We start from the raw sequence: 27,813 nt of genomic DNA, 5'->3' as shown, positions 1-27,813 counted from the left end.
CAACGCGCCTCTCATGGGCGAAGAGAACCCGCGCTCCTAGCAACCAGTCTCCAGCGCCCCGCCCACTGGATCGGAATGAGGCTATCCATTGGTCGAAGGCTGAGTGAGGACGGCCTGTGGTTTGTTCGTCGGTGATGTCAATCAATCTGAAGAGCTGGCGGGGAGGTGAGAGGAAGTCGCGTCCAATCGACACCCCTTAAGGTGGGGGGGGCACCAGAGCTGGGCAGCCAGGATGGGGGTGGGGGGTGCAGGCAGGGAGGGAGGGAAGGGCTGGGGGTGGTAGGCGGGGGGAAGGTGGGGGGTGCAGGGAGGGAGGGAGGGAGGGAAGGGCTGGGAGTGGTAGGCAGGGGGGAAGGGCTGGGGGTGGAAGGCAGGGGGGGTGCAGGCAGGGAGGGAAGGGCTGGGGGGTGGTAGGCAGGGGGGGTGCAGGCAGGGAGGGAAGGACTGGGGGGTGGTAGTTGGGGGGTGCAGGGAGGGAGGGAAGGGCTGGGGGGTGGTAGGCAAGAGGGAAGGGCTGGGGGGTGGTAGGTGAGGGTTGCAGGCAGGGAGGGAAGGGCTGGGGTTGGTAGTTGGGGGGGTGCAGGGAGGGAGGGAGGGAAGAGCTGGGGGTGGTAGGCAGGGGGAAGGGCTGGGGGTGGTAGGCAGGGAGGGAAGGGCCTGGGGGTGGTAGGCAGGGGGGGTCGGTGCAGGCAGATGGGGGGCTGAGGGTTGCTAGGGAGGAGTGGGAGTGGCTGGATGGAATGGAGTAGGGCAAGGATGGGGTGGATGCAGGCATTGGGGGAGAGTAGCGGGGGTTGGTCGATACATAAGAATATAGTATAAGAATTGCTATACTGGGTCAGACCAATGATCCGTCTAGCTCAGTATCCTGTCTCCTGACGGTGGCCAATGCCAGATGCTTCAGAGGGAATGAACAGAACAGGGCAGTTATCAAGTGATCCATCCACTGTCATCCACGGCCAGCTTCTGGCAGTCAGAGGCTTTGGGACACCCCGGGCATAGGGTTGCATCCCGGACTATCTTGGCTCATTACCATTGATGGACCTGTCCTCCATGAATTTATCTAATTCTTGTTTCAATCCAGTTACAGTTTTGGCCATCACAACATCTCCTGCAACGAGTTCCACAAGTTGACTGCGTTGTGTGAAGAAGTAATTCCTTTTGTGTGTGTTTAGACCTGCTGCCTATTAATTTCATTGAGTGACCCCTGATTCTTGTGTTATGTTAAAGGATAAATAACACGTCCTTATTCATTTTCCCAACACAAATCATGATTTTGTAGCCCTCTATCGTAACTTCCCTTCCTTGTCTCTTTGCCAAGCTGAACTATCCCCGTCTTTTTAATGGGTCCTGTATGGAGAATGTTCTGTACCCTTAATCATTTTGTTGCTCTTCTCTTTTCCCTTTCTAATATATCTTTTTTGAGATGGGGCGACTAGCACTGCACACAATTTTCAAGGTGGGGTTGGGTACTGTGGATGTATATAGTGCCATTATGATATTTACTGTCTTATGATCTATCCCTTTCCTAATGGTTTCTAGCATTCTGTTAGCTTTTTTGACTGCTGGTGCACATTGAGCAGATGTTTTCAGAGAAATATCCACAATGATCTCTTTCTTGAGTGGTAACAGCTAATTTAGACCCCATCATTTTATAGGTATAGTTGGGATTATGTTTTCCAATGTGCAGTACTTTTCTTTTATCAACATTGAATTTCATCTGCCGTTTTGTTGTCCAGTCACCCAGTTTTGTGAAATCCCTTTATAACTCCTTGCAGTCTGCTTTGGATTTAACTTTCCTGAGTAATTTTATATTGTCTGCAAATTTTGCCACCTCACTGTTTACCCCTTTTTCCAGATCATTTATGAATATGTTGAACAGTACTGGTCCCATTACAGACCCCTGGGGGACACTGCTATTTACATCTCTCCATTCTGAAAACTGACCATTTATTCTTACCCATTGTTTCCTGTCTTTTAACCAGTTACAGACCCACAAGAGAACCTTCCTTTTTATCAAATGGCTGCTTAGTTTGCTTGCAAGCCTTTGGTGAGGGAGCTTGTCAAAGGCTTTCTGAAAGTCCAAGTACACTATATCCAGTGGATCACCCTTGTCCACATGTTTGTTGACCCTCTCGGATAATTCTAATAGATTGTTAAGGCATGATTTCCCTTCACAAAAGCAGTGTTGACTCTTCCCCAACAAATTGTGTTCATCTATGTTTCTGATCATTCTATTCTTTACTGTAGTTTCAACCTCTTTGCCTGGTACTGAAGTTAGGCTTACTGGCCTGTAATTGCCAGGATCGCCTCTGAAGCCTTTTAAAACTCAGCATTACATTACCTACCTTTCAGTTATCTAGTACAGAGACTGATTTAAATGATACGTTACAAACCACAGTTAGTAGTTCTGCAATTTCATATTTGAGTTCCTTCAGAACTCTTGGGTGAATACCATTTGGTCCTGGTGACTTATCGCTGTTGAATTTATCAATTTGTTCCAGAATCTCCTCTATTGACACCTCAATCTATGACAGTTCCTCAGATTTGTCACCTAAAAAGAATGGGTCAGGTTTGGGAATCTCCCTCGCATCCTCTGCAGTGAAAGCTGATGCAAATAATTCATTTAGCTTCTCTTCAATGGCCTTGTCTTCCTTGAAAGCTCCTTTAGCACCTTGATTGTCCAATGATCCCCAGATTGGCAGGCTTCCTGCTTCTGATATACTTAAAAATTGTTTGCTGTTAGTTTTTGAGCCTTTTGCTAGTTGCTCTTCAAATTCTTTTTTGGCCTGCCTCATTATACTTTTACCTTGACTTGCCAGAGTTAATGGCTCCTTTCTGTTTTCCTCAGTAGGATCTGACTTCTGATTTTTAAAGGATGCCTTTTTGCCTCTAACTGCCTCTTTTACTCTGTTGTTTAGCCATGCTGGTATATTTTTGATACTCTCACTACTTTTTTAATGTAGGTTATACATTTAATTTGAGCCTCTATGGTGGGGTGGGGTTTTTTTAAGTTTCGATGCAGCTTGCAAGCATTTCACTCTTGTGACTGTTGCTTTTCATTTCTGTGTAACTAGCTTCCTCATTTTTATGTAGTACACTTTTCTGAAGCTGAATGCTACTGTGGTGGGCTTCTTTGGTATTTTCCCCCCACAAGGATGTTAAATTTAATTACATTATGGTCGCTATTACTAAGCAGTTTAGATGTATTCACCTCTTGGACCAGATCCTGTGCTCCACTTAGGACTAACTCAAGAATTTCCTCTCCCCTTGTGGGTCCCAGAACTAGCTGCTCCAGAAGCAGTCATTAATGGTCTCTAGAAACTTTAACTGTACATCCCACCCTGAGGTGACATGTACCCAGTCAATATGGGGATAGTTGAAATCCCCCATTATTAGTGAATTTTCAATTTTTATACCCTATCTAATCTCCCTGAGCATTTCACAATCACCATCACGGTCAGTGGTCAGTAATACATCCCTACTGCTATACTCTTATTATTCAAACATGGAATTTTTATTCATAGATGGGGTGGATACGGGCAGGATGGAGTGTGGGAGGTGAGGATGGGTTGAGTCAATAGGAGTGGGTGGTAGGTGGGGAAGGTGGGGATGGGTGATGATGGGGTGGATGGATGGAGCTGGGGCTCGCTGGGTGGCAGCAAGAGAAGGTGGGATGAGGGCTGGGTGCATGGCAGACAGGGTGATGGGAGACTGGCAACTCTGTCCATGCTCGGACTCCCAGTGCATGGACATCTTCCTCACTGGGGAAGGAAGTCCTGCCAAACCATTCCAGTAAACCGGAGACCTGCTGGCTTAGTTTGCTATTGCCCTGGCTGTGTAGGAGTAAGGCAGAGAGATTCTTTTAGGACTGGAAGAGAGACAATGCTTCATGGAATAATGAGCATGGTACTAGAGCCAGCCAATCACCCCCAGAAGACAACCACGGTTAAAGGAAATGACCAGTATATCTCACACAGCCCCTTCCTCAAAGAGCTATTGGGAGCCATGGGGGAATTGAAGAGGGTGTAGGGACATCACAGCTGAGGTGGGGTAAGCATTGGAGGAAATGGAGTTTCACAGAGCTAGCAAGGGGACTAATATTAGACGGATTTGGGCATAGGCACCAACTTTTCCAGGTGCCGGTGGCTGCTCGCCCCCAGCCCTGCCCCGACTCCATCCCTGCCCTGCCCCCATTCCAACCCCTTCCCCAAATCCCTGCCCCATCCCACCTCTTCCCAGAGCACGCTGCGTTCCCCCTTCTCCCCCCTCCCTCCCAGCACTTGATGCCGCAAAACAGCTGTTTTGCAGTGCCAAGCACTGGGAGCTAGGGGGAGAAGCGGGGATGCGGTGCGCTCAGGGGAGGAGGTGGAGCAGAGGTGAGCTGGGGTGGGGGGGCAGGGCAGGGAGCTCTCCACTCACCAATTTTTCCCCATGGGTGCTCCAGGCCCAGAGCACCCAGGAAGTCAGCACCTATGGATTTGGGGGCCAACTGGGTTAGAGGGAGAGTAGGTACCAGTTTTGGGGGCAAAAGGGTGCTGGGGGTGTCAGTGGGACCAAGGAGAGAGAATAGTAGGGGGCTGCTGGAGCAGGGGGTCTGGAGAAGGAACAACGGTCATAGAGCTTTAGGGGAGGAAGGAAGGGGCCTGCTGGATCAGTGAGGATTGTGGGTTTGGTGGGGGGCAGCAGAGCCTTCCCAAAAGTGGAGGGGTCAAATCCCACCCCTGTCCCATCTCTTCCCCCAAAAGCCCCATCCACAGCTAAGCCGGAGCAGGGCCAGGGAGCCTGGGACCCTCTACCTACCCAGGGTCGGGGGGTCCCAAGAGCAGACCCTGGCCTGTGTCCCCACCTCTTTGGCCTGCCACCCAGGGCAGGTGGTGGGTCTGCAGCTCCCCAAAGCTGCCTGCGTGGCTCTTACTCCGACCCAGCTCCAGCCTGAGGGCAGGGCCTTGGAGCTGCGCCATGGTAAGAGTTGCCCAGACAGCTGTGGGGAGCCGCGGACCCTCCACCTGCCCTGGGTGGAGGGCCTGGGGAGTGGGACCATGGGCCAGGGGCAATTCTTGGGCAAGCCCCACTACCCTGGGCAGCTGGAGGATCCACGGCTCTCCACAGCTGCCTGGGCTACTGGGGCCAGGCTCCAGCTGCCGGCCTAGCCGGGTGGCAGAGTCTTGGGGGAAAGAGGACAAGCAGGGGTGGGGACCATGGCGAAAAGTGGATGGGCCAAGCAGGCTCTAACTTGTGCCAGGAGCTGGGCAAGGCTTGGAATCTGGTGAATGCAAAGATATCTTAAAACCACCTTTTCCTTCCCATCTCCCAACTCATCCAGGGCTGCACCTCCTAAACTCAAGGTGCCACTCACAGGTGAGGCTGGCACCTCTGGCAGCACAGTGCTCCTAGGCCCTTAACTTTTACTCCTTGATTCAGAAGTGATTCAAAAGAAAAAGTGCTACCTAGTGAATAACCAACAACAGTTCCTAAATCACCTGGGTTTTCCTTAGAGTCCTTCCAACAAAGTACTGACTTGGTGTCCAATCCTCTAAACTTATCTGATCTAGCGAGATGAGTGAGGCAGCTCATTGAGTAGCTGGAACGGCCAATTTGGAGTGAGGAGACGTGGTTCTGTTCTGACTCTGCCACTGAGTTACTGTGTGAGCTTGAGGCAAGTTTTTCCCCCTCTTTTTGAATTTGTTTCTGTATCTGTAAAATGAGGATAATAAGAATACTTACCCCTATTTATAGAGCACTTGGAGATCTTTGGATGAAGAGCACCATATAGGTGCATAATATTATTATAACAGTCAGTCTGGTACCATTATATCCTCAGTTAGTTGTACTGTGTGATCATTTTCAGACCAACTCTTCTCCCCAGCTGGATAATAGGAAAGCACCCTTTATTCCTCAAATCCTCCTGTCCAGAAGCTGGTGATGGTGTTTCTGAACAGTGAGGATTATTGCTGCTTCCTAATAAAAGCAGGATAAGAGCACACCATCAGCATCTCAAACATAAATATGGAAATGTTAATTTAGAATCAATTTTGGGATGCTTCAGACTGTTAAGTTCTTTTAACTAGATTTCTGTAGAGGACATAGGAGCTCTTTATGGGACTGTAAATTTCATGCAAACAGTCTCTGTGAAATACTCATTGCCTCAACACACTAGTTGTTCTCTCAGTATCAGTCATGAGCCTTGCACATAATGTTTCACAAATATTCCATAAATCACTGGAAAAAGCTCATGAGACTGTGAAATATGACTTTCGACAAAGGGCTCCTAACAGGCCAGTCTCCCATCAGCACTAACATTTGTTATGGCTAATAACACTTCCAATCACAACTATTTTGGGAAAACTGATTTATTTTAAACCTTGTCCTCCCTCAAAGGAGATCCTGAATACACTCTGCCAAGGACACAGACTCCTACAAACCACAGACTGTTAATTCCCTAATGAAATGCCAACTCCTCTTAACCCAGCAGAATTGTTTCTTTATCCAACTTTCTAGGGTGGTTGTTTTTTTAATTTTTAATTTTTTTAATACACTTAACAACAGAGCATTTCACCTTTAGGTCATTGGTTTCAATCCTACCCAGGCAGTAGAGATGGAAAGTGACCATTAGGCAGCCATCTGGTGCCTTTTGTGAAATGGATTTGGAATCTCAGTCAAGTTCCTAGTAGAAAAGTGCTAGGCACTTTACAGATAGGAAATAGGCATGAACCCAAACAGACCTAATAGATTTAAACTAAACTGAGAGAAGCCCTGAAATAAGTGTCCAGACAGGGGTTTGTATTGGTTTAACTAATTTGCTTTTAAATTACACCTTACATTAAACCATTGCAGCTTTCTCACGTAGACAAGGCCTCAATCTCAGCAGAGGGGCCTAGAATTGAAAGAGGCAAGGACTGAACTCTCTGTCATCCACACAGATGAAGCGTGTTGACAGGGCTGTGTGGAGAGAAGCTTGCAGTATTTCTGCCTGTGTTGTACCTCCTATGGCTCCGATTCTACAAACACCCATGCACTTGCTTAACTTTAAGCCCCACATTGGGACTACTCACAAGTTTAAAGTTAAGTATGTGTGTTTGCAAGATTGGGACCGATGTGATTAAACCATCTTTATCTTCCAGAGCTGTCAATCTGCACTTTTTACCAGAACTAATCACACCAGAAAATATGTAAATTTTTTGGGGGAAGGGGGCGACAGAGAGTGTCCAAATATGCCAAAGAAATTCGGCAAAATGGGGATCACTGTATTGACAGTCACAAAGTCAGTTGGGGTTTTCTGTAGCTGCCCTATTCCTTGAATTATTATTTAATTTCTCTCTCCCTGAGTTTATTTTAAAATGTGCCATTGAAAGCTCTCTGCACTTGAAGGGAAATTAAATAATAATAAGACATGACCTAAGACAAAAAGGTTCAAAATGGAAAAGCTTCTCAAATCCACCCTTTCATCGTCAAGGTCCTGTGCATCTCTGCTCTTATTTCATCCTACTTACCCTCTGGCAGGGCCTGTCATGTGATCAAATATTCATCCTGGGAAGCTAGCAAGAATCTGAGATTAAGAAAATTTGCAACGTTAAAGTGCTTTATTCATATCTGGGAGGGAGACTGCTCTTGTGGAGATGATCTTGTGGCTCACTCAGGAGATCTGGATTCTAATCCCAGCTCTGCCCCAGATTTACATGTGGCCTTGGGTAAATCAGTTAATTTCTTCATGCCTCAGTTTCTCCAGATGTAAAATGAAGATAACAATGGGAATAAAGGAAGATAAGATTACATTAATCAATGTTTGTCAAATGCTTTATGATCTTTAGCTGGAAAGCATTAGACAAGGAGAAAGTATAATTAGGGCTGGTGTTACTCATTCCTACAGCCTACATTTATCTTTAAGGGTTTCTATAAACGCTCTCTCTCTCTCTCTCTCCTATAGGACAGTATTGATCATGACTTCCACAAAGGAGCAGGCAGCCATCAGCAGACTGATGGGTTTCTTGCAGGAATGGGACAATGCTAGCAAAGCTGCTCGTAGCCACATTCTGGGCAATTTCATTAAAACAAATCAAGGAAAGACAGGACCAGAGTTGGAGCTGGAATTCTCACAGGGAGCCAGCTTGTTTCTGACCCGCCTAACATCATGGCTGAGGCTGACGTATCTACTTCTTTGGGATGCCAGAAGAGGTGGTGGGGCAATCGAGGGGAAGATTCTCTTCCAAATGTTCTTTTCCCCAATATGATTTAAGGTAGCCCCTCTCTGTGGAAATACCTGAGTCCAGTTGTTCAGGGAGAAGAGCTCGGTCCATAAAAGCTGGAATCTGAGGGAAGTTCCACACCAAGGGTATTATTGGGTTGTTCTGCAAGATTCTCCTTGTTTTCTCCTTCCCCTCTCACAGGTCCTACATCAAGACATCCCATCTTTCTAGTTGAGGACAAAATGTAAGCTCCCTGCCAAGCCCAGCAATGTTGCAGGCAGGGAATCACTTCACACCCACTCTGGGAATGAGCATGCTGCCTCCTTAGTGGTTTGCAACCCAGCTGCCCCGGAAAATTAAGGCCTGTGCCCTTTCTAGGCTGACCAGAGAGCAAGTGTCAAAAATCGGGACAGGAGGTGGGGGGTAATAGGTGCCTATGTGTGAAAAAGACCCAAAAATCGAGGCTGTCCCTATAAAATCAGGACATCTGGTCATCCTAGCTCTTTCCCAAAGACAGGTTCCCCCGGTGTAATGCCACACATTGCCACCAAGCTACCAGCCAGACGAGATGCAGTGACCAGGTTTAATGTGAAAAATTGTCTCAGTAGTTGCTCCTTAACATTGTCAAACAGCTACATGTATGGAATATACCTAGATCAGCAGCTAAAGTCCATTGGCATCTTTTTGTCAGCTGCAAGTAGGTGAGTATTACTATGTCACTTCAACGAGAATTGTTTGGGCAGCTTTAACATCCCAGAGTTGTGCCAGTCCAGGGTGAGGATTGTGAGGTGAGGGACCAGTCTTAATATTTTACAACAAGGGTGGTCTGGGAAAGGGTAACAGAGGCAACTGTCCATGATCTGTGCTTTTGAGCACCCTGCTGTCAGCTTGTACCCATAACTGGGCAAGCCTCTCCTATCTCCTCTGCAGGTCTCTGGATTCCCACAGTCTGTGAGCCTCCTTCATGCCTGGAGACTCCCACACATACTCTTAGTAGGTTGTGCAATTGGACCTGATTTGAATTGTGTCCCCTGGACATAAGAGCCCAGTTTGGAGAGGTCAGATATCATGGTGATGAGCGCTCTGTAGAAATAGATAAATCAGTCATGGGCAGGTGGGAGGTGCTGCATATATTACTTCACACAAGGCTGGGCAAAGCCAGGACTCTTTGTGCTTCCCAAGAATACTGTAAATATTTTATGATGTTGCCCATGCTATGCAATTGCTCAATGAGTCCCTCGTTTCCCAGGAGTGGTCTGATTGCTAACACACTAGTTAGGGATCCAGTGAGCACCCTGTGTATGGAGACCCAAGTTCTCTGTGCATGTAGGTCAGTATCCAAATGTGGACACTCAGAGGTAAATATCTCACCTGGTAGCTTATTGGGAACACTTCATACTGCAATGTGGGACATTCACATTTGGGTTCCAAGTCAAGCTTCTGGTACCTGTCGTCTCTGTCCGGGAGCTTAGATACAAACAGAGGCAAGGAAGTAGGAAGAAGGTTCCCAGTAATATGGAGATCTGAGGAAGGAAAATTTTGTTCCAGGTGTTATATTTTCTGCTTTGTTCCTGTCATAGATTCATAGATTCATAGATACTAAGGTCAGAAGGGACCACTCTGATCATCTAGTCCGACCTCCTGCACAGCGCAGGCCACAGAATCTCACCCACCCACTCCTATGAAAAACCTCACCCATGTCTGAGCTATTGAAGTCCTCAAATCATGGTTCAAAACTTCGAGGGAGCAGAGAAGCCTCCCTCCAGTCAACCATGCCCCATGCTACAAAGGAAGGCAAAAAAACCTCCAGGGCCTCTCCAATCTGCCCTGGAGGAAAACTCCCTCCCGACCCCAAACATGGCAATCAGCCAAACCCTGAGCACATGGGCAAGATTCACCAGCCAGATACCCAGGAAAGAGTTTTCTATAGTAAATCAGATCCCATCCATCTAATATCCCATCTCAGGGGATTTGGCCTATTTACCCTGAATATTTAAAGATCAATTACTTACCAAAATCCCATTATCCCATCATACCATCTCCTCCATAAACTTATCAAGTAGAATCTTAAAACCAGATAGATCTTTTGCCCCCACTGCTTCCCTTGGAAGGTTATTCCAAAACTTCACTCCTCTGATGGTTAAAAACCTTCGTCTGATTTCAAGTCTAAACTTCCTGGTGGCCAGTTTATACCCATTTGTTCTTGTGTCCACATTGGTGCTGAGCTTAAATAATTCCTCTCCCTCTCCTATATTTATCCCTCTGATATATTTATAGAGAGCAATCATATCTCCCCTCAACCTTCTTTTAGTTAGGCTAAACAAGCCCAGCTCCTTAAGTCTCCTTTCATAAGACAAGTTTTCCATTCCTCGGATCATCCTAGTAGCCCTTCTCTGTACCTGCTCCAGTTTGAATTCATCCTTTTTAAACATGGGAGACCAGAACTGCACACAGTATTCTAGGTGAGGTCTCACCAGTGCCTTGTATAATGGTACTAAAACCTCCTTATCCCTACCGGAAATGCCTCTCCTGATGCATCCCAAAACCGCATTAGCTTTTTTCACAGCCATATCACATTGGCAGCTCATAGTCATCCTATGATCAACCAATACTCCAAGGTCCTTCTCCTCTTCCGTTACTTCTAATTGATGCGTCCCCAACTTATAACTAAAATTCTTGTTATTAATCCCTAAATGCATAACCTTACACTTCTCACAATTAAATTTCATCCTATTACTATTACTCCAGTTTACAAGGTCATCCGGATCCTCCTGTATAATATCCCGATCCTTCTCTGAATTGGCAATACCTCCCAGCTTTGTATCATCTGCAAACTTTATTAGCACACTCCCACTTTTTGTGCCAAGGTCAGTAACAAAAAGATTAAATAAGATTGGTCCCAAAACCGATCCCTGAGGAACTCCACTGGTAACCTCCCTCCAACCTGACAGTTCGCCTTTCAGTAGGACCTGTTGCAGTCTCCCCTTTAACCAATTCCTTATCCACCTTCTTCTGTCATCTCTGTAGCCACAAGTATCTTATTGAATTTCTGGAGGTTGGAGGTGTCCTGACTCTCCTGGAAATACTAGGGCTGAACCAACTGAAGGAAGAGGACAAAAGGGAGTCAATAAAGCTACTCCAACTCGTAGCAAACGCTGGCAGGAAGTATAAGGAGCTCATTTGTGAAAGTTATGGTAAGTGCCGTGCCATCCGCATTCTTTATCAAAGGAATGGGCTTGCATCCATTTAGGCGAGTCTGTACTCTCTCACCTCCAAAGTCAAGGGCTCCTTACAGAACTGAACCTGTTCCTTTCACTCTACGAGAGTCCTAGTGATGGAAGATTATTTTATTTTTTTTCTTGTTGAAAGGAGTTCAGAGTCTCAGCCATTGCTGAGTGGTTACATTTCATCCCCCTTCTTGTTTTTAATGAGCCTACTTTTTGTACAGTATTTTTCCTTTGATGTATTACAGCAGTCATGCTGGTTGCAACTGCTATGGCTAAGGTTGCAAAAGAGTTTCCATTATAACCTGCTGTGTTCACCCACTGCTACCTCTCCAAACTTTCCCTCTTGGAGCTAAAATTTTCTATGATTGGTATCTATTGAGAAATCAGGAATTTTTCTGAAAAGAAAAAGCTAGATCTCTTCAGATGTTTTTGAAGATTGGAAAAAAATAAGTACTTTTCCCATTGTAAAAGGGAACCCACCACTAAAATCAGTGACAGATGCTCAAGGTTTGAACAACTTCCTCAGCAGTGAGATGAGTGGGATGGAATCAGTAAAGTGATACTCTGTATGCACCATTTACCTCATGGGGCCAGATTCTTTATTGGTTTAAATGCACGTCGTTCAATTGACTTCAGCAGCATTTTGCCCTTCTATACCAGCTGAGAATTTGGCCTATTATATTTTAAAATCAGTATAATAGCTACTGATAAACTCTCAATAATGAAGATTACTCCCCATCTCTACCTCTCCAGCAGCAGTGATTAAAATGGGACAGTGTTTTTGATTCTTTCTGGATTTTAATAAAATTTCCAAGTTTCTATCTAACCTCAGATGTGTAACCACTTGGGCTTTCCAACCACGCAACTCAGTACATCTTCTTCTTATACACAGGTGTGCGATCAATAGCTGAGTTTTTGGCCAATTCCAAGTCAGAAGAGACTCAAGAACAAGTGCAAATTCTGTTGGACTCTTTAGGCCATGGCAATCCCAAGTATCAGAACCAGGTATACAAAGGCCTGATTGCTTTGCTGCCATGCACATCCCCCAAAGCCCAACAGCTGTCTCTGCAGACACTCAGGACTGTGCAGGTAAGCAAAACGGGATGTAATCAAACTTTAGCTCATTCTTTAGTTTTATCAGAACACTCTGTTTCATAATGAATCTATCATAATCTGGAGGCTAAAGGTGAGTGGAAATCCTGCTACAGCTCTTGCCTTATTAAGGAGCCCAGAGAAGAGCTTATTGCATCCACAAGCACACCCAGTATATACTCAGCCGATGTGTCCTAACATGTCTAAGGCTGCATACCCTGTGTGGATAAGCCAACCCAATTTGAAAATTCCTTGTTGAGGTAATACTGAATAAGAGAATTCTGAAGCAAGGATCCTTTTGTGCATGTCATCAGCACAGTGTTTGCTCTTTAAGTTCCCCATCAGTTCCTGAGTCTGAGCTCTGAGAACACACTGAAAAGGAATGAGGTGCACAGAGCTGTTTTCTGTCTGATTTGGATAATGAAATCATGAACAATTCTCCCCTTAGACTTTTCCCTCTCAGTAACACAGATGCTAAATTCCAAGGCTGTGTGTGTGTAAGTGCTGAGTGTATAAAGGCTGCTACTTTTGTCTACATGGTCCCTGCTCCATCAGGATCTAATACGCTGCTTTTAAATAAATTGAGTATGGAAGATATTTTATAATACCCCTTCTCCTCCAGTCTGTTACTTATTGTGAAAGCCTAGTATGAAAATATATGACCTCAGCTGTAGGAGAGGACATGCCTCTAAAGACTTGTCCTGCCCTTACTCTGGGAAACTTCAAAGGGAATGGGATACAGGATTAACTATATGGCCTTTAGTGCTACTGTTTTCAATCCTGCACTTTGGTTGTGATTTTTTTTAAATTTAAGGAATGGGGTTCTGGTCTTCTGACCCTTCTTAAATTCTCCCTGGCCTGGAAATATGCACTTACATAAAACATTTTAGCTATATGTTAATTACCCAGACTAAGATAGAGCTAAGCGGTGAGGTAGGTAGCAGCTCTGATGCAGTCTGATGCTCTTGAATTTAATTCTGACAATCTCCCATTTGAAATTTCAGTCCCTTGTCATCAAGGAAGAGGGGGGTTGCCACCCCCTCCCCAAATCTGCAGGACCACGGATCCTTGACCTTTGAACATAAAATGTATGTTTTTATCTCTCCTGTTACATACCACATGAGAGAGAGGCTCCCAGACAGAGCACTATTAAAATCTCAAAGCTATTCTAATGCCTCAGTTAGCTGAAAATCAATGAACCTCATGCTCAGGTTTGAGGAGTCCTGAGAGGAGGAAAGGATTTTATGGGGATTTTTAAGAGATTTTGTCTCCCTTTTCTCCACGCTTTGTGTAACACTTTTCTTCTTTCACTGTAAGCTCTTTGGGGCAGGGGACTTTTCTACCTCTTTGTCTAGCCCCAGAGCAGTGGGGCCCTGATCCTGATTGGAGTCTCTGGGTACTGCCATATTACAAATATTAAATAATGGAAATTAATAGTTTGCGGCCCCAGTAACTGCAGTCCTTAGTCTGAGAACCATAGGGCTAGACTGGGAAACCACCACTACACTGCTGAGCACTTGCATGAGGAGTCCTATTCAAAAATAAGTGCTCACTAACCTGAGTAATGGTTGCAGAATCAGCCCCAAGTGGCCATTTCCCTGAGTCTCTCGGAGCACAGTGCTGTGTGCAGTTCTCTGTATCTTGAGGATCAAACACGTGTGAATATTTCAGTGGGCTGCAGAGGGGAGAGCTGTGAGGAATAACACCCGCTTGTTCCTTTCCTTGTCAGGTGATCGTGGGAGCAGCCCATCCCAGCATTGTGGATGCTGTGTTGGGTGTGCTGAGCTCTATGCACTTGGAAGTTCAGTATGAAGGTAGGAACCACATCCCTTGTTCTGTCTGCTGAGGAGGAAAGCAGACGTTTGAGTCATTTCTGGGGAGGTTCTCAGTGAGCCTGTCAAGAGTCACTTCAAGGCAGCAGCCGCAGTGTCCCCGCAGCTCAGCTCAAGCTGAGAGTGTGAGCACTGGGCTGGGTGTATTTGCCTTTCGGCTGCTCACTGAGCTCTAAGGAATTTAACTGATCTGGCAACAGGTTCCGCCTTTGGAAAGGAAGACAGGCGAGTCACCATGCCTGGAGGCGGAGTGCCCGTTACAGCACAGACCAAGCAGCTGGGTGCAATACCGGATCACACCCCGGGCTACTCTCTGATGAGGGGTGGGTGGTTTGTAACCCAGCTGTGTGTTGTCAGCACACCGCTTCCCAGCTCCAGTCTCCATGCCGGGCCCGGCGGGGGGTGTTGCTCATGCAAAGGCTGTGTGTGTCTCTGGCTTTTCCCATCCTACCAAGGAGGGCTGATGTCTCCAGTCACTGGGTTGCAGGAGCAGGAGCGGGGCATTGTTAATGAGCTGTGCGGTGGCTGCAGGCTGGCAAAGCCCAGCCCTGGCAGCAGAGCCCAGGGACGGCAAGGGCTGGGGACAAACCGCCCGCTCTCTGCTGCCCCCGGGTGGGCTGTACTGACCACAGGGGGTGGGGCAGAATCCCCTGCAGGCTCCAGGCAAAGGCCGATCCAGCCTCCCCTCCCCCCCAGCTCACCAGCCCTTTCACTGGCCCTTTCCTGCAGGCAAACAGGAGCGACCAGCGCCCCGAGCCCATCTGCTCCACCCGAGGCGCAGAGCCCGGCACCCGCAGGCTCCCAGCCCGGGGGCATCTCCTGTGTGGCCCCAGGTGCCCCCAGGTAACTAGTGCGCGGGGCTGTGCCCAGAGCAGCTGCGGAGACCCCAGGAGCCGCCGCCCTACCTAGAGCCGCGTTCCTGGGGCTGCAGCCGCAGCTCGGAGGCCGGGGCTCCCCTGTGCTCTCAGATCTACCTGGGATGCTCGTTTGCATGCCCAGAATGCATTGCACATCGTGACCCCGCATCCCAGCTCCCTGGTCCATGGGCTGGGTTTCCTCCCAGAGACCCTGGTTCCGAGGAGCAAACTCGCAGTTTAATTGGGCCAGAGCAATAGGCTGTAGAAACAGGTATGTGACGGGTTTGGTCACAGAGACCCCCTTGGGACTGTCACCTGATGTGCTGAAATTACCTCTGAGCCCGTTTTCCCTGCCAGCTTGGGACTCCAGAACCCTGCCTTGTTGAGCCAGACATGCATGCCTGCTGCAACCCAGACCTGGGGTCTGGACCACGCCCCCAAAGCTGCAGACTTTAAGGGAAAACTGCTCAGCAGGTTACCTATCTCCAGCATCCAGACACCCAGTTCCCAATTGGATCCAAACCCCAAATAAGTCCATTTTACTCTGTATAAAGTTTGTAAGGTTAAACTCATGAATTGTCCACCCTCTATGACACTGATAGAGAGATATGCACAGCTGTTTGCTCCCCCAGTTATGAATCACTTACTCTGGGTTTACTAATAAACAAAAGCAATTTTATTAAATATAAAAAGTAGGATTTAAGTGGTTTCAAGTAATAACAGACAGAACAAAGTAAGTCACCAAGCAAAATAAAGCAAAAACACACAAGTCTAAGCCTAATACATTAAGAAACTGATTACAGGTAATCTCTCACCCTCAGAGATGTTCCAATAAGCTTTTTTCACAGACTAGACTCCCCTTGTCTGGGCCCCATCCTTTCCCCTGGTACAGTTTTTGTTAGTTCCAGCCAACATCTTAGGTGGTAAGCAGAGGCTTTCTCATGACTGGCCCCTGGCGTCCTGTTCAACCCCCTTTTATAGCTTTGGCACCAGGCGGGAATCTTCCTGGGTCCCCAACCCTCCTTCTAAATGGAAAAATACCAGATTTAAGATGGATTCCAGTACCATATGACATAGTCACATGTCCTGTGAGACCCCAGCCTCCATCCTTCCCGGGCTGGCCCACCGTACACAGGCAGGTTTGCAAGTAAACAGAGCCAATGACAGGTCACTGATTCTGAAGCATTCTTAATGGCTTCCACTTAATATGTTTACTTCAGTGATGCACATTCATATCTTACTCTCCTAACTCCAGACACAGAAATAATCCATGCTGCCTGTGGGAGCCCGCTGAGGTCCCTCAATCAGGGTGCACTGCAAACATGACAGGGCAGACAAACTCCAAATGCTAGTGGATATTCCAATACTTAGATTTACCCAGCCAGCCCAAAACAGCTTCTACAGCACCTCCCTGGGTACTCAGACGTCCAAACAACGCAGTTCCCTTAAAGTACCCAGCCTCAGGCCTCCATCCAGACACACATGTCAAACATATGGTGATAAATTCTGAAAATCTTATTTCATCATATAAAAGAAAAGGTTCTCCTGACCCCAAAGGACCAAGCCCCAGATCCAGGTCAAATAATACTTAGATCTTATTACCCCAAATACACGCTTATAGTCAATTCTTATTAACTAAACTAAAATTTATTAAAAAAGAAAAGAGAGAGAGTATGGGTTAAAAGATCAATATACACAGAGACTTGAATTCAATTCTTGAGGTTCAAATACCTAGCAGAGATGAGCTTGTAGTTGCCAAAAGTCCTTTTAGAAATAGTCCATAGGTTATAGTCCAATGTCCATATTCAGGGTGACTCTAGTCAGTGACTGGGGATCTCAATCCTTATGGTTTAGGATTTCCCCTTCTTGAAATCAAAAGCAGATCTGAGATGAAGAAGGGTCGTGTCTCAAGATTTTTATACATTTCCAGCAGCCTTTTGGCCTAAGAAAACAATAGGCTTAACTTTCCTTCTCCCAAACATCATGGCAATTAGCACAAGGTAATTTATCCATTAAACAGTTCAGATACAGGTTACCACAACCTTCAAAGAGACATATAGACAATAATACTATTTTAGTCAAGTGTCTTCCTAAATGTTAATATTCCTTTTTTGATCTTTGAACCAAAGCTATAGCAATAGACAAGATATGTTTGCTTACATCACAAGACCTAAACAAACATCTACTCTTCTAAAAAAAAGAAAAGGAGTACTTGTGGCACCTTAGAGACTAACAAATTTATCTGAGCATAAGCTTTCGTGAGCTACAGCTCACTTCATCAGCTCTCTTCTATCTCCAACAATGCAGGCTTGCATTTCAAAGCTCTGTTCATTTACATATCTTCCGAACCAGTCTCTAAAGTTTGGCCATGGGTCAGGTCAGTCTCTGAGTTAATTAACTCTTTCTCAAAAAGAAAAGGAGTACTTGTGGCACCTTAGAGACTAACAAATTTATTAGAGCATAAGCTTTCGTGAGCTACAGCTCACTTCAGGTGCCACAAGTACTTTTCTTTTTGCGAATACAGACTAACATGGCTGCTACTCTGAAACTTAACTCTTTCTGGCCCTGTCACCTTTCAATGAGATATTATATTACACTAATAACATCACACATACAAACAAATAGTGTGAACACAATAGAGTGCAATAGAGTACAAGTTTCAAAGTAGCAGCCCTGTTAGTCTGTATTTGCAAAAAGAAAAGGAGTACTTGTGGCACCTTAGAGACTAACCAGTAGAGTACAAGCTTTCTAATATCACCATACAAGGAGTATTTAGCGTAAAGCATATTCTAGTTATGTCATATTCATAAGCATATTTCTATAAAGCATATGGAGTGCAACATCACAAGGGGTTTTAGCCATCCATCAGTATAATCACAGTGATGTAATAAAGTGATGCTCTTGCCCTGGCAGCACTTCTGCAGAGCGGAAGGTATGCTTTGGTTTCTCTTCAGATTGTATAAATCTTTCACTTTTTACTAAAGATTTCCGTGGAAAGGAATATTTATGAGTTTTTATCCAATTTTTTGAGGCTTCAAGTCAATGAAGCTACTTGATGTTGTGAAAAAAGCAGGAAAGGAATTAATTGTTTGTGTTACATACAAAGAAATTTATATTTTTATTTTAAAAATGTTCTTCTTTATGAGGTTTTTTTTTTGGAGGGGAAAATACTTGCTTTTTGTATTGAACAGATTCAACTGTGTAAAATACATTTAAAGTTCAATATATTAGTGAGGTTCTTTTTAAGCAACAGCTTATCTACTTGCCTAGTGGAGCAACTTTGTGAAGGCCCAGAGTTACTCCAATTCTCTTTTATTCCTGGGGGAATTCTGCGCTACTGCGTGCATACATAATTAATGAGCCCCACATATTTTAAAACTTTTTGCTCAGAAAAAAGCTTCTGCCAAAATGTTGCTGCAGTTCTGCCTTTTGCCCACCAGAGGATGCTGTGGTGATGGAGCAAAGCAGCAGCTCCCAGCCAGCTAAGAGAAAGCCTGACTTCTTCACAGCACCTGTCAGGCCAGGTCAGGAGACAGGGGCTATGGGGAGACAGACAGCGTCTGTCTGGGGTGCTGGGGGAGTCAGATGAGTTTATAAGGGCTAGTGGGGGAAGACAGATTGGGACAGGGGCTGAATGGGGCTGGAGGCATAGGGTCATGGGGGGAAGGAGGTGCAGGGCCACATGGTGATGGGGAGGGGGTGCAGAGCTACACAGGAACAGAGGACTGGCCGGGTGGAGGCACAGACACACATGAGGACGGGGAGGGGAGACAGGGATACATAGGGACAGGGGAATGGCTGGGTGGGGGCACAGAGACACAGGGGGATAGGGGAAGAGGGTACAGAGCCACAAAGGGACAGGGGGAGAGGGTGCAGGGCCACATGGGGATGAGGGGAGTGGGTGTCTGAATGGGGGTAGAGGGACACATGTGGACAGGGGGTGCAAGGACACAGGATGGGGATTTATGCAGCTTCTAAAGAATTAGGTTTTTTCTTCCTCCATAGAAAAAACAATTTCACTTAAACTTTCAATGGCTTATGAAAGCAAAGCATTTGACTCATAGCTTTTATGAATTATTTTATAGACATCAAATAAAAATGGTATCTACTTTTTCCACAAAAATTAGACTTATTCACAGAACAATTTAAAAAATTGCATGTAAACTCAGAAAAGCTTATTGCCACAGAAATTTTTAGTAAAATGCAAAAGATTTATTCCCTCTGAGGAGAAAAAAATCCTAAATATAAAAGTAGGATGACTTTTGGAGGGGAACTGTGGGTTGTCACGAATCTTTTCATTTTTGAGCTCTGTGTTCTGTGCAGGCCAATCCTCACAAAGGAAGTTGAACAGAAATTGGCATGTCTTTCCACAGACATTGAAATACTCAAAGAAAGGCTTTTCAATGTGCAATGCATCATGGGTATGCAAATGAACTGGTGCTCCCAGAGCCCTGCTCCCAGACCAGCTCCAGCTTCTCCCTTCTGCTATGAGCTGAGCTGAGAAGTGCTGGTGGGGAGCTGCTTCTGGCCTCTTGGCAGCTGCCCTGGGGATGGTTGGCTCTGCTGCCTGGCTGTTGGAGGCATCAGAGCAGGTGGCTGCAAGCTGAGGGGGGCATTGAGTGTGGTGCCTGCATCTTTACTACATAAGTGGGTAAAGGTTTCATGTTTGCACTAATCCTGGAGCTTGATGACTCTCTGAAGTGCTCTGGAGTCCTGATTCTGCCCCCTGCAGGTGGAGGGTCTGGGAGTTCCCAGCAGGAGCCATTGCATCTGCGTGCCAGCACTTTCCAAATTTCCAACATTCCCAGACTGAAACTCCTGAAAGGTGTGTGGGGAAGCTGCTCCAGCAAAGGGGCTGCTCCTGCCCCTTCCACCTGGAGCCTGCAGTGGGCCAGCGCTGCTCTCAGTGGTGCACATGTGTAAAGTTAATGTAACCCTCACATGTCCAGTACCCCGGCACCCTCCCACTATGTCCCAGAGAGTTCCATGCAATACAGAGGTCCATGCCTTAATAGAAAGCCAGCCATGTTTTGGCTGGACTCTTTGCCATCCACATACACTTGCTGGCCAGCCCATGGGGTAATAATGTCACCTGGGATCTACGAGCCCTGGAGAACATGGTTCCGCCCTCAGATGCACAGAGCATATCTTGGCCTCCTGTTCTGTTTCCAAGCAACTTCCAGAAGGGAACAGCGCAGAGTCCAACCCTAGTCAAGGAGGTTTACTTTAAACACGGCAGAAGGAAAATGCAGCTCTTTCAGGAGCCAGCGTTCAAACCATTGTCTCTGACGTCTCACCTGCTGCTGGGATTGCTATGCAGCCTTGTTAGCGCACCGAGGTGGCACTTTGGCCTCTTTCCTTGTCTCTAGCCATTCAGCTGATAAAGGATCTCATGGCCTATGAAGTCCGGCCAGTGCTGCTGAAGGGTCTGGTTGAATTACTTATAACACCGGGGAAAGAGACTGCTCAAGTGAAAGGCAAAGCACTGGAAGGTAAGAGGTCACAACAGTTTCCCTTCATGTCTGCTTGGAGGCTGCAGAATGCTGCAAAGTGGGTTACTCTTTCTCTGCTTGCTCAGGTAATTCACCAGCCACTGATGGGCAACTTTGGTACTTTAGTCTCCTTGCGTGTAACCCAGGGGTTTGCAAACTGGGGGGCTTGATCCCTCAGGGGGTCACGAGGTTATTACCTGGGGGGTCACGAGCTGTCAGCCTCCAGCCCAAACCCCGCTTCACCTCCAGCATTTATAACAGTGTTAAATATAAAAAAAAGTGTTTTTAATTTATAAGGGGGGTTGTACTCAGCGGCTTGCTGTGTGAAAGGGGTCACCAGTACAAAAGTTTGAGAACCACTGGTGTAACCGGCCCTCACTAATCCATCCCTGCGCTACCTTGGCAGAGGTCAGATGCTGCAGCCAACCTCCTGGCTGATTTGAGATGGTGTCGGCTATTCAGAAGTGGAGATGCAGAAGTTTCTTCCTAGTGGGCATGGTACCCATTGCAGTGGGCCCTGTGTGCTCCTCTTGCAGCCTGGACCCCCTTTCCAGAGAGCAGTGAGGTCACCTGCAACGGAAGGCTATGGAGTGGGGGGGAACAACTGGCTGGTGCTGGGTCCTGCTGGGAAGCTGATGCCCACTGCCACAGGAAACATAGCAAGGGGCTAGGCGCCCCCATCCCCTTCCTAGCAGGACCTAGAAACCATGTGTCCCTTAAGCTCTGCCTTGCAATAGGCCAAGGTAGAAGGGAATCTCCCTCCTTTCTCCTCCCCACTTCATCAGGGCAGCTGAGCTCCATGGGTAGGTTGGTGTAGTCTCAGGAAGTGGGGTGTCCTTCCTGGGATTGCGGCTGCCCTCTCTTTTCCCTTCCCCTTTTCTGCAACAAGGTGAGAGAAGATGGCAGGCAGGGCCCCATGGCAGTGGAGGCTGGCACTGCACTCTCCATGCCTTCATATCCGCTGCTCCCGTCCCCATTGCAGCTGTACAGACGTATACCTCCGCAGGTGGCTGTCACTGTCAGAGCTTCCTCTGATGCAGGCTCCTGAGTCCTGTTCTCCAGTGACCCTCTGGCGAGTTGCAGAGTTCAGCTTTGTCTGTTTTGGGTAATGGGAACTGCCTGGCAACAGCAAACATCCAGCTTGTTGGAGCCCTCGGAGCAGGAATAGGAATTTTGATTTGGAATTGTGAATTGTGTGGATTTGTTCAGTTAATGCAGCCAAATTAATGAAGAGCAGGGGGTATGGCGCTGTCTTTCAGAAGAGATCTTAAACTCAGTTCCCTTCTGCATGTGGCCAGAGGAAATTAAAGATCCCAGGGCACCTTTTCAAGAGTCAGGGAAATCTTGGTTTCTGACCCACATCCTGTCTCAGTGTAACAGACTGTAACATCCCAGACTGTTTGAGTTGCTACATGAGCCTGGCACAGTCGCTGAGCAGTTAGAGCTCATTGTGAAGCCCTGAGCTACAGTACATTTGTAGGTAGATTCCCTTAGGGATGTTGCTCTAATCTCACAAATCCTCTTTTCTTCAGGTGCTACTGGTCTAATTCCCCAGGTTATTACTAAAGCTTTGTGGCAGAAGTATGGCTCTAGCCGTAGTTTTCATCCTGTCTAATGTTCCCCCATTCAGACCCAGCCACACTCCATCTTCCTGAGCGCTTGTCGGTGTATATACAGCAAGCTGCTGCAGCAAAAGCCATCGGGTAAGAAAATTCAGAGCAAAATACAAAGGGAGATTTATACAGGATTTAGAGAAGTTGCTTCCTTTATGGAGAAGAGGCCAGTCGTTATACTTCATAGGGAATCTTTAGCCCTCTGCCATTGCTGTCTGAGTATATCCCTGTGGCTCTGTAACTCCTCCATATAGACTTCGGGAACTTTCATCCATTCACAACAGTGCTCAGGAGCTTAGAGAGAAGCACTTCTGCTTCGATACCAATATCTAGATCCTCCCGTTACTAACACCACCTGAAATTATTTAAAGCTTTTATTATAGGTGAAGAAATATAATATCAACCTTTACTCTGGCCATTAATATAGAGTCAGAATGTTCCCTCCGTTTCCAGGCCAGCATAGAGAGAGAGACAGTGTTAGCACCTTGCCACATACCTGGACCAAACCATGCTACGTAACAGTACAGAGCCCGTTGTATTCTCAAGGAAGCAGAAAGTCTCTTGTAGTGAAATGCGTCTACTTAACAATTTTACATCAACAGCAGAGTGGATGGAACCAAATTCAGTGTCTGACCCAGTGAATCCCTAAACTCTGGCTGTCTCCATGCTTCTCTGTAGCTCACGTCCTGTTTGATATCTGCAGAGTCCACAAGATGGTCCTATGCCAAATTTCTCCCTTGAAAACCAGAAGACTACACAAAACACCAGCCATGTTGCTTTCTCCAGTGATGTGCTCAATAATAAAATAATATAATTTACTCTTCCACCTGGATTCTATGGGGTAACATGGTGGATTTGCTAGGATTTAATATGTAAATCAGGTGTTTTTGTTGTCAATCGTTAAAGAAATGTAGATCTCCTAACATAGATATTAAATTGTTCACATGTAGCCATGGGCTCCCTGTTCAGTTTAAGAGTAGCATCCATCCTTGTTCATTGGTGTTATCATTTGCTAGTGAACATGGAAAGATGGAGGCATCACTTTGCACTTGGATCAGCAGCACACCTAAGGCAACAGGACTAGAATCTGTCCCTCCAAATTACTAGCTGTGGCTCTTTCATTTCATTCCCAGAAAGCTTCTGTTGTTGTGGGATTCTTCTCCCATGCAAAAGAGTCTTGAAGCCTGACTGTGTTGATTTTCTTGCAGCATTCTAGCCAAGGACTCAACAAAACTGGCCGAAGAGATGATCCAGCTGGGAGTGGTGCATGGCCTTATGTGTGCTATGGGGAACCAGGATCATACCACCTCCCAGAGACAGGCCAGCATCACTCTAGAGGCGAGTATCTCTGTGTGGGGCAATGTGTATTTTAATGTGGTTTCCTCCCCCTAAGCTCCTGAGCAGTGGGAGTTATTCAGATAAAGGGGATCATTCACACTGAGGCAAAGCTGGAAAAAAAAGGGCATTGATGAAACAGCAACGTACCCACAGTTTCTGTGTCCCCTCTGCTGTTAGTGCTTGAGGATGAGCTTATCCCTTCCCAACCCCACTTCTCCTTCTGCTTAACAGTCATGATTCCCAGACAAAAAACCTTCACTGAGGTGGCGTTAAGGGCAGTAACTAAATGAGAAGAAACCGTCATGGAAGGGGTTGCAGTTTTGAATAATACAAAATCAGGAAATTCAACATAAAGGCCATGCTTCAAACCCAACCCAAAGCCAGCAACCTAGAGAAATCCGGAGTTAGGGTCCTCCATTCCGGCCCACAGGGGATGTTTGCTCTAAAGCCCAGTGGTGCGACATCTAACTATACCCCTGCCAATCACAGTAGCTGAAATACCCCAAACCCCTCATACCTAGCAATATGGTTGGGCTTGGGTGGAGTACCAACCCTTTCTCCATCTATTTAACCCTGTCCTCCAGCAGCGTTGGCACTCAAAGTGAACAGCAGAATGGGAGCAATGGAAGGATAAATCCCAGGTGGGAAGGAGCACTGAACTGGAGACTTTAACATCCTGTGAGGGTGCTGCTTTTCAATGTAGCCAGACACCACCCCCCATCCCTCCTTTTGCACTTATTGGGAGTGTTTTGTTGCAGTATTTTGTCCGGACATTTCCCATTGTGGAGGAACATGTGAGGAAGGCAACAGGAGAGACTCTGTTCCAGCTTTTTATGGTAAATGGGCTTCTCTAACTGCCGGGGCTTGTTACTGGTATGGAACATGGGTCCATTTTACAGGGATAATGGGGACTGGGTTTCATTCCTCTAAAACCGCAGTGGAGCTCCAGTTCCTGATAGACTCCAGAAACCACTGGGGTCAGATCACAATGTTCTCAGTTAAATGATTTATTTGGTTTAGGCCCAACACCCCCAAAGACTTCACTCCATGCAGTGTATATCAGTGTGCACTTGCACTATCCACATGTACTAACGAGGTGGGACAATTGGTGCAAATCAGAGCGGGGCGTGAGTTCTGAAGTCTGGGGAGAGCGGATGGTTCTTTTCTGACTTGGGAACTGTCTTTAGTGTAAATGGAGTAACACTGAGGGACATGTGTGGACTCACATTTGCATGGTGATGTTGGAAAAGTGGTGAGACATGCAGGGCTAGCAGTGTCTCAGAATGAGGAGATAGGCATGAGTCTCTGTCTGAATCTGCAAAAAGAAAAGGAGGACTTGTGGCACCTTAGAGACTAACAAATTTATTTGATCATAAGCTTTCGTGAGCTACAGCTCACCTCATCGGATGCATTCAGTCTGAGCTCTCCTGCCTGGAGGTAACTCAGGACTGAACTCTATGTAAATCAATGGAAGCTCCATCATATGGGCCTTTTAAACCTGAGCAGGACAAAGCCACAGGAAATGTCCTGCAGGCAACAATCCTAGGCCATGCTGGACTCAAGGGGGCCTAATAAGACTTTCCCAGTTCCCTTTTAGGGGAAGTGTTAGATGGCAAACTCAGCTGGTGTAAGCAGAGACAGCTGGTTCCGTTGACTTCAATAGGGCTGTGCCGACTTACCCCATCTGGGTGTCTGGCTCTATAAGTTTGCTTGCACAGTGCTCAAAGCCCTGGCCCATCCTCAGGAGGGTATGGAGAGAAGAGAGTCTGGGACTGCTCTGTACCTCTCGTGCATGGCTGTTGAGCTTCGTCTTCCTTTGCTTGACCGAGTGTCAGGGGAGAGAGCGAACGCAGTCCCCCACTACCACAAATTATACAGTCGAGTTTCCCGCATTTGGGGGAATTGCAGGGGTCAGCACACCCGCAGTGCAATGGATAAGCCTCACCCTGGGAAAACCACCTTCGTGATCATGGTATCTTCCCTGCAACACAGGTTACATCCTGATTAGTGGGCCTGCCCTGACATCCAACCACTCACCAGGGAATTAGCCCTTAAGCTGTTGTAATGTGGACAGCCTCTGCCTTGCAGCAGTGGAGAGCTAAGTTCCCTCCAAGGTGTGCAGCCGTGTGGCCACACAGATGCATAGTGGGGAGAGGCGCCCCGGCCATGGAGCTGCCACGGTTGGGGAAAGACATCTCTCCCCCAGCCCCGGGCTGCTGCAGCAAGAGGGCTGGGTGGAGTCCTCTCTCCCCACCGCAGCCCCGTGGCATCCTGCACCCCAAACCCCTCATGCCTGGCCCCACCCCAGAGCTCATACCCTGAGCCAGAGCCCTCACCCCCCTGCACCTCCACCCTCTGCTCCAGCCCTGAACCCCCTCCTACACTCCGAACCCCTCGGCTCCACCCCCACCACACATCTCCATATTGATGCACATAAAATTCATTCCTCACATGGATGTAAAAATTAGAAGGAACATTGAGAGCAGTAGTCATTTACCGGGGAGTGCTAAGACTATCAAACACATCCCAGTCCTTTCACTGAGAACATTTTAAAGCTTGGTTTCTCTGCTCAGGAATCAGTCACAGCAACCAGCCCCCGGGCTGAGGGCTATGCTCAGTGCAATGATGTGTGGAGACCGGCAAAAGGAAACGTTGCCAGGACTCCCAATGGCTTGTCATTTCCAAGACTGCCCAGTTGAGGGGACTTGTCAGGAACCTTCCTCCTTCTCTAGCTGGCCCTTCTTGTGCCCTTGATGACTCCAAGTCCCTGTAAGCTGCTAACCTCCTTCCTTTTTTGCTGGTTCTCCTAGGGAGATGCCAAGACCTTGTACATGAACATGGATGCAGTACAGATTGATATTCTGACATCGAATAAAGTGAACATCCCAGGAAGTTTATCAAGCCCAGAAGGGATGCCACACATGGAAGGTGTGTAGGGTCATGAAAAGGCTGACTCAGATACCAGGGACCAATTCTTCTCATGTACAGAGGTGTAAATCAAAAGTCAGCCCTTCTAAGTCAGTGGGGATACCCCAGTGTAAGGGAGAGGAGAATAGAGCCTCGGATGGGTGTGGGGCAGTCCAGGGAGCAAGAGGCCAGAGCAGGGGGTCAATCCCAGGTCTCCTGCAAGGAGCTGAGGTGCTGTTGTCCCACGTAAGGGTCTGGATGCTGGAGGGTTCCCCACACAAACCTGCCAAGCATTAACACCACGGGCAGCCAGAGCTCCTTGGCATCACTGCCCCTCTGTGATTCATGGTTCTCCTTTGTTCTTACAGAGGAAGGAAGCACAGAATGAAAACGTCAAACAGAATGAGGTCAGCTCCTCTGTCCTGCCTCCCTCCCCCACTGCTTCCTCCTGGGCCGTGCCCCTCTCTAGAGCCCTGCAAATCTGCAGGTATCTGCTTTACATCCGTGGACCATTTCTGCAGATAGCAGAGCGGATGCAGATTCAAATTTTGTATCCGTGCAGGGCTCTGATGGTAAGAGCTGGGCAGGCAGCTGTGAGGAACCACAGCACAGATCCACCACCTGCCCCGGGCAGGGTAACTGGGGGACAGGGACACTAGACCAGGGGCTGCTTGGGCCCTCCACCGAAGGCAGGTGGAGGGTCTGCTGCAGCTCCCAGCATGGCTCTCCCCAACCCGCCGGGGGCAGCTTGGAGATGCAGCCCGACCACAGTAAGAGCTGGGTGGGCAGTTGTAGGGAGCTGTGGAGGACCCGCCACCTGCCCTGGGCATGGAGCCAAGCAGCCCCCTGCCCAGTGTCCCTGCCCCCCAGGCCACCTGCCCAGGATCAGTGTCAAATTGTTTTCCAGTTTCCTTTTGAAATTTATGTCTTTTTGCTGAGTTTAAGACAGTTGCCAGTTTTGTGAGATCCTTTTGTAACTATTTGCAGTCTGCCTGGGACTTAACTATCTTGAGTAGTTTTGTATCATCTGCAAATGTTGCCATCTCACTTTACCTCTTTTTCCAGATCATTTATGAATATGTTGAATGAGATTGGGCCCCTGGGGGATACCACTGTTTACCTCTCTCCATTCTGAAAATGGACCATTTATTCCTACTCTTTGTTTCCAACCTTTTAGCCAGTTATCAATCCAGGAGAGAATCTTCCTTCTTATCCCATGACAGCTTACTTGCTTAAGAGCCTTTGGTGAGGGACCTTATCAAAGGCTTT

General features: G+C 47.2%; 1 protein-coding gene and 3 non-coding genes across 4 annotated transcripts; 2 read left to right on the top strand and 2 right to left on the bottom strand.

The window, feature by feature from the left end:
• Positions 1-25: 25 nt before the first annotated feature.
• Positions 26-27,520, top strand: ARMH1 (armadillo like helical domain containing 1). Its single transcript, XM_038414373.2, has 12 exons — positions 26-165; positions 7,928-8,146; positions 8,819-8,887; positions 11,214-11,380; positions 12,306-12,502; positions 14,235-14,319; positions 20,564-20,686; positions 22,317-22,389; positions 23,508-23,637; positions 24,396-24,473; positions 26,448-26,565; positions 26,913-27,520. Exons 2-12 carry the CDS (start codon positions 7,941-7,943, stop codon positions 26,930-26,932), a joined length of 1,266 nt encoding a protein of 421 aa, XP_038270301.1. The 5' UTR covers positions 26-165; positions 7,928-7,940; the 3' UTR covers positions 26,933-27,520.
• LOC119860842 lies at positions 18,129-18,244 on the top strand. Its single transcript, XR_005294658.1, has one exon. It is a non-coding gene; the product is annotated as a U5 spliceosomal RNA (small nuclear RNA).
• LOC119860844 lies at positions 19,323-19,433 on the bottom strand. The gene has a single exon (XR_005294660.1). It is a non-coding gene; the product is annotated as a U5 spliceosomal RNA (small nuclear RNA).
• On the bottom strand, positions 25,470-25,633 carry LOC119860833. Its single transcript, XR_005294653.1, has one exon. It is a non-coding gene; the product is annotated as a U1 spliceosomal RNA (small nuclear RNA).
• Positions 27,521-27,813: the final 293 nt, after the last annotated feature.

The sequence above is a fragment of the Dermochelys coriacea genome, chromosome 8 (genome assembly GCF_009764565.3).
Source record: "Dermochelys coriacea isolate rDerCor1 chromosome 8, rDerCor1.pri.v4, whole genome shotgun sequence".
Classification (NCBI taxonomy): domain Eukaryota; kingdom Metazoa; phylum Chordata; order Testudines; family Dermochelyidae; genus Dermochelys; species Dermochelys coriacea.
This window is presented reverse-complemented; position numbering and strand designations above follow the sequence as displayed.

Bases quoted from the DNA above. Each gene is read 5' to 3' on its own strand.
- ARMH1 (XM_038414373.2), top strand. From the start codon at position 7,941: ATGACTTCCACAAAGGAGCAGGCAGCCATCAGCAGACTGATGGGTTTC. The intron at 11,381-12,305 runs GTAAGTGCCGTG...TCTTATACACAG, and splicing joins GCTCATTTGTGAAAGTTATG to GTGTGCGATCAATAGCTGAG. The intron at 20,687-22,316 runs GTAAGAGGTCAC...TCCCCCATTCAG, and splicing joins GAAAGGCAAAGCACTGGAAG to ACCCAGCCACACTCCATCTT.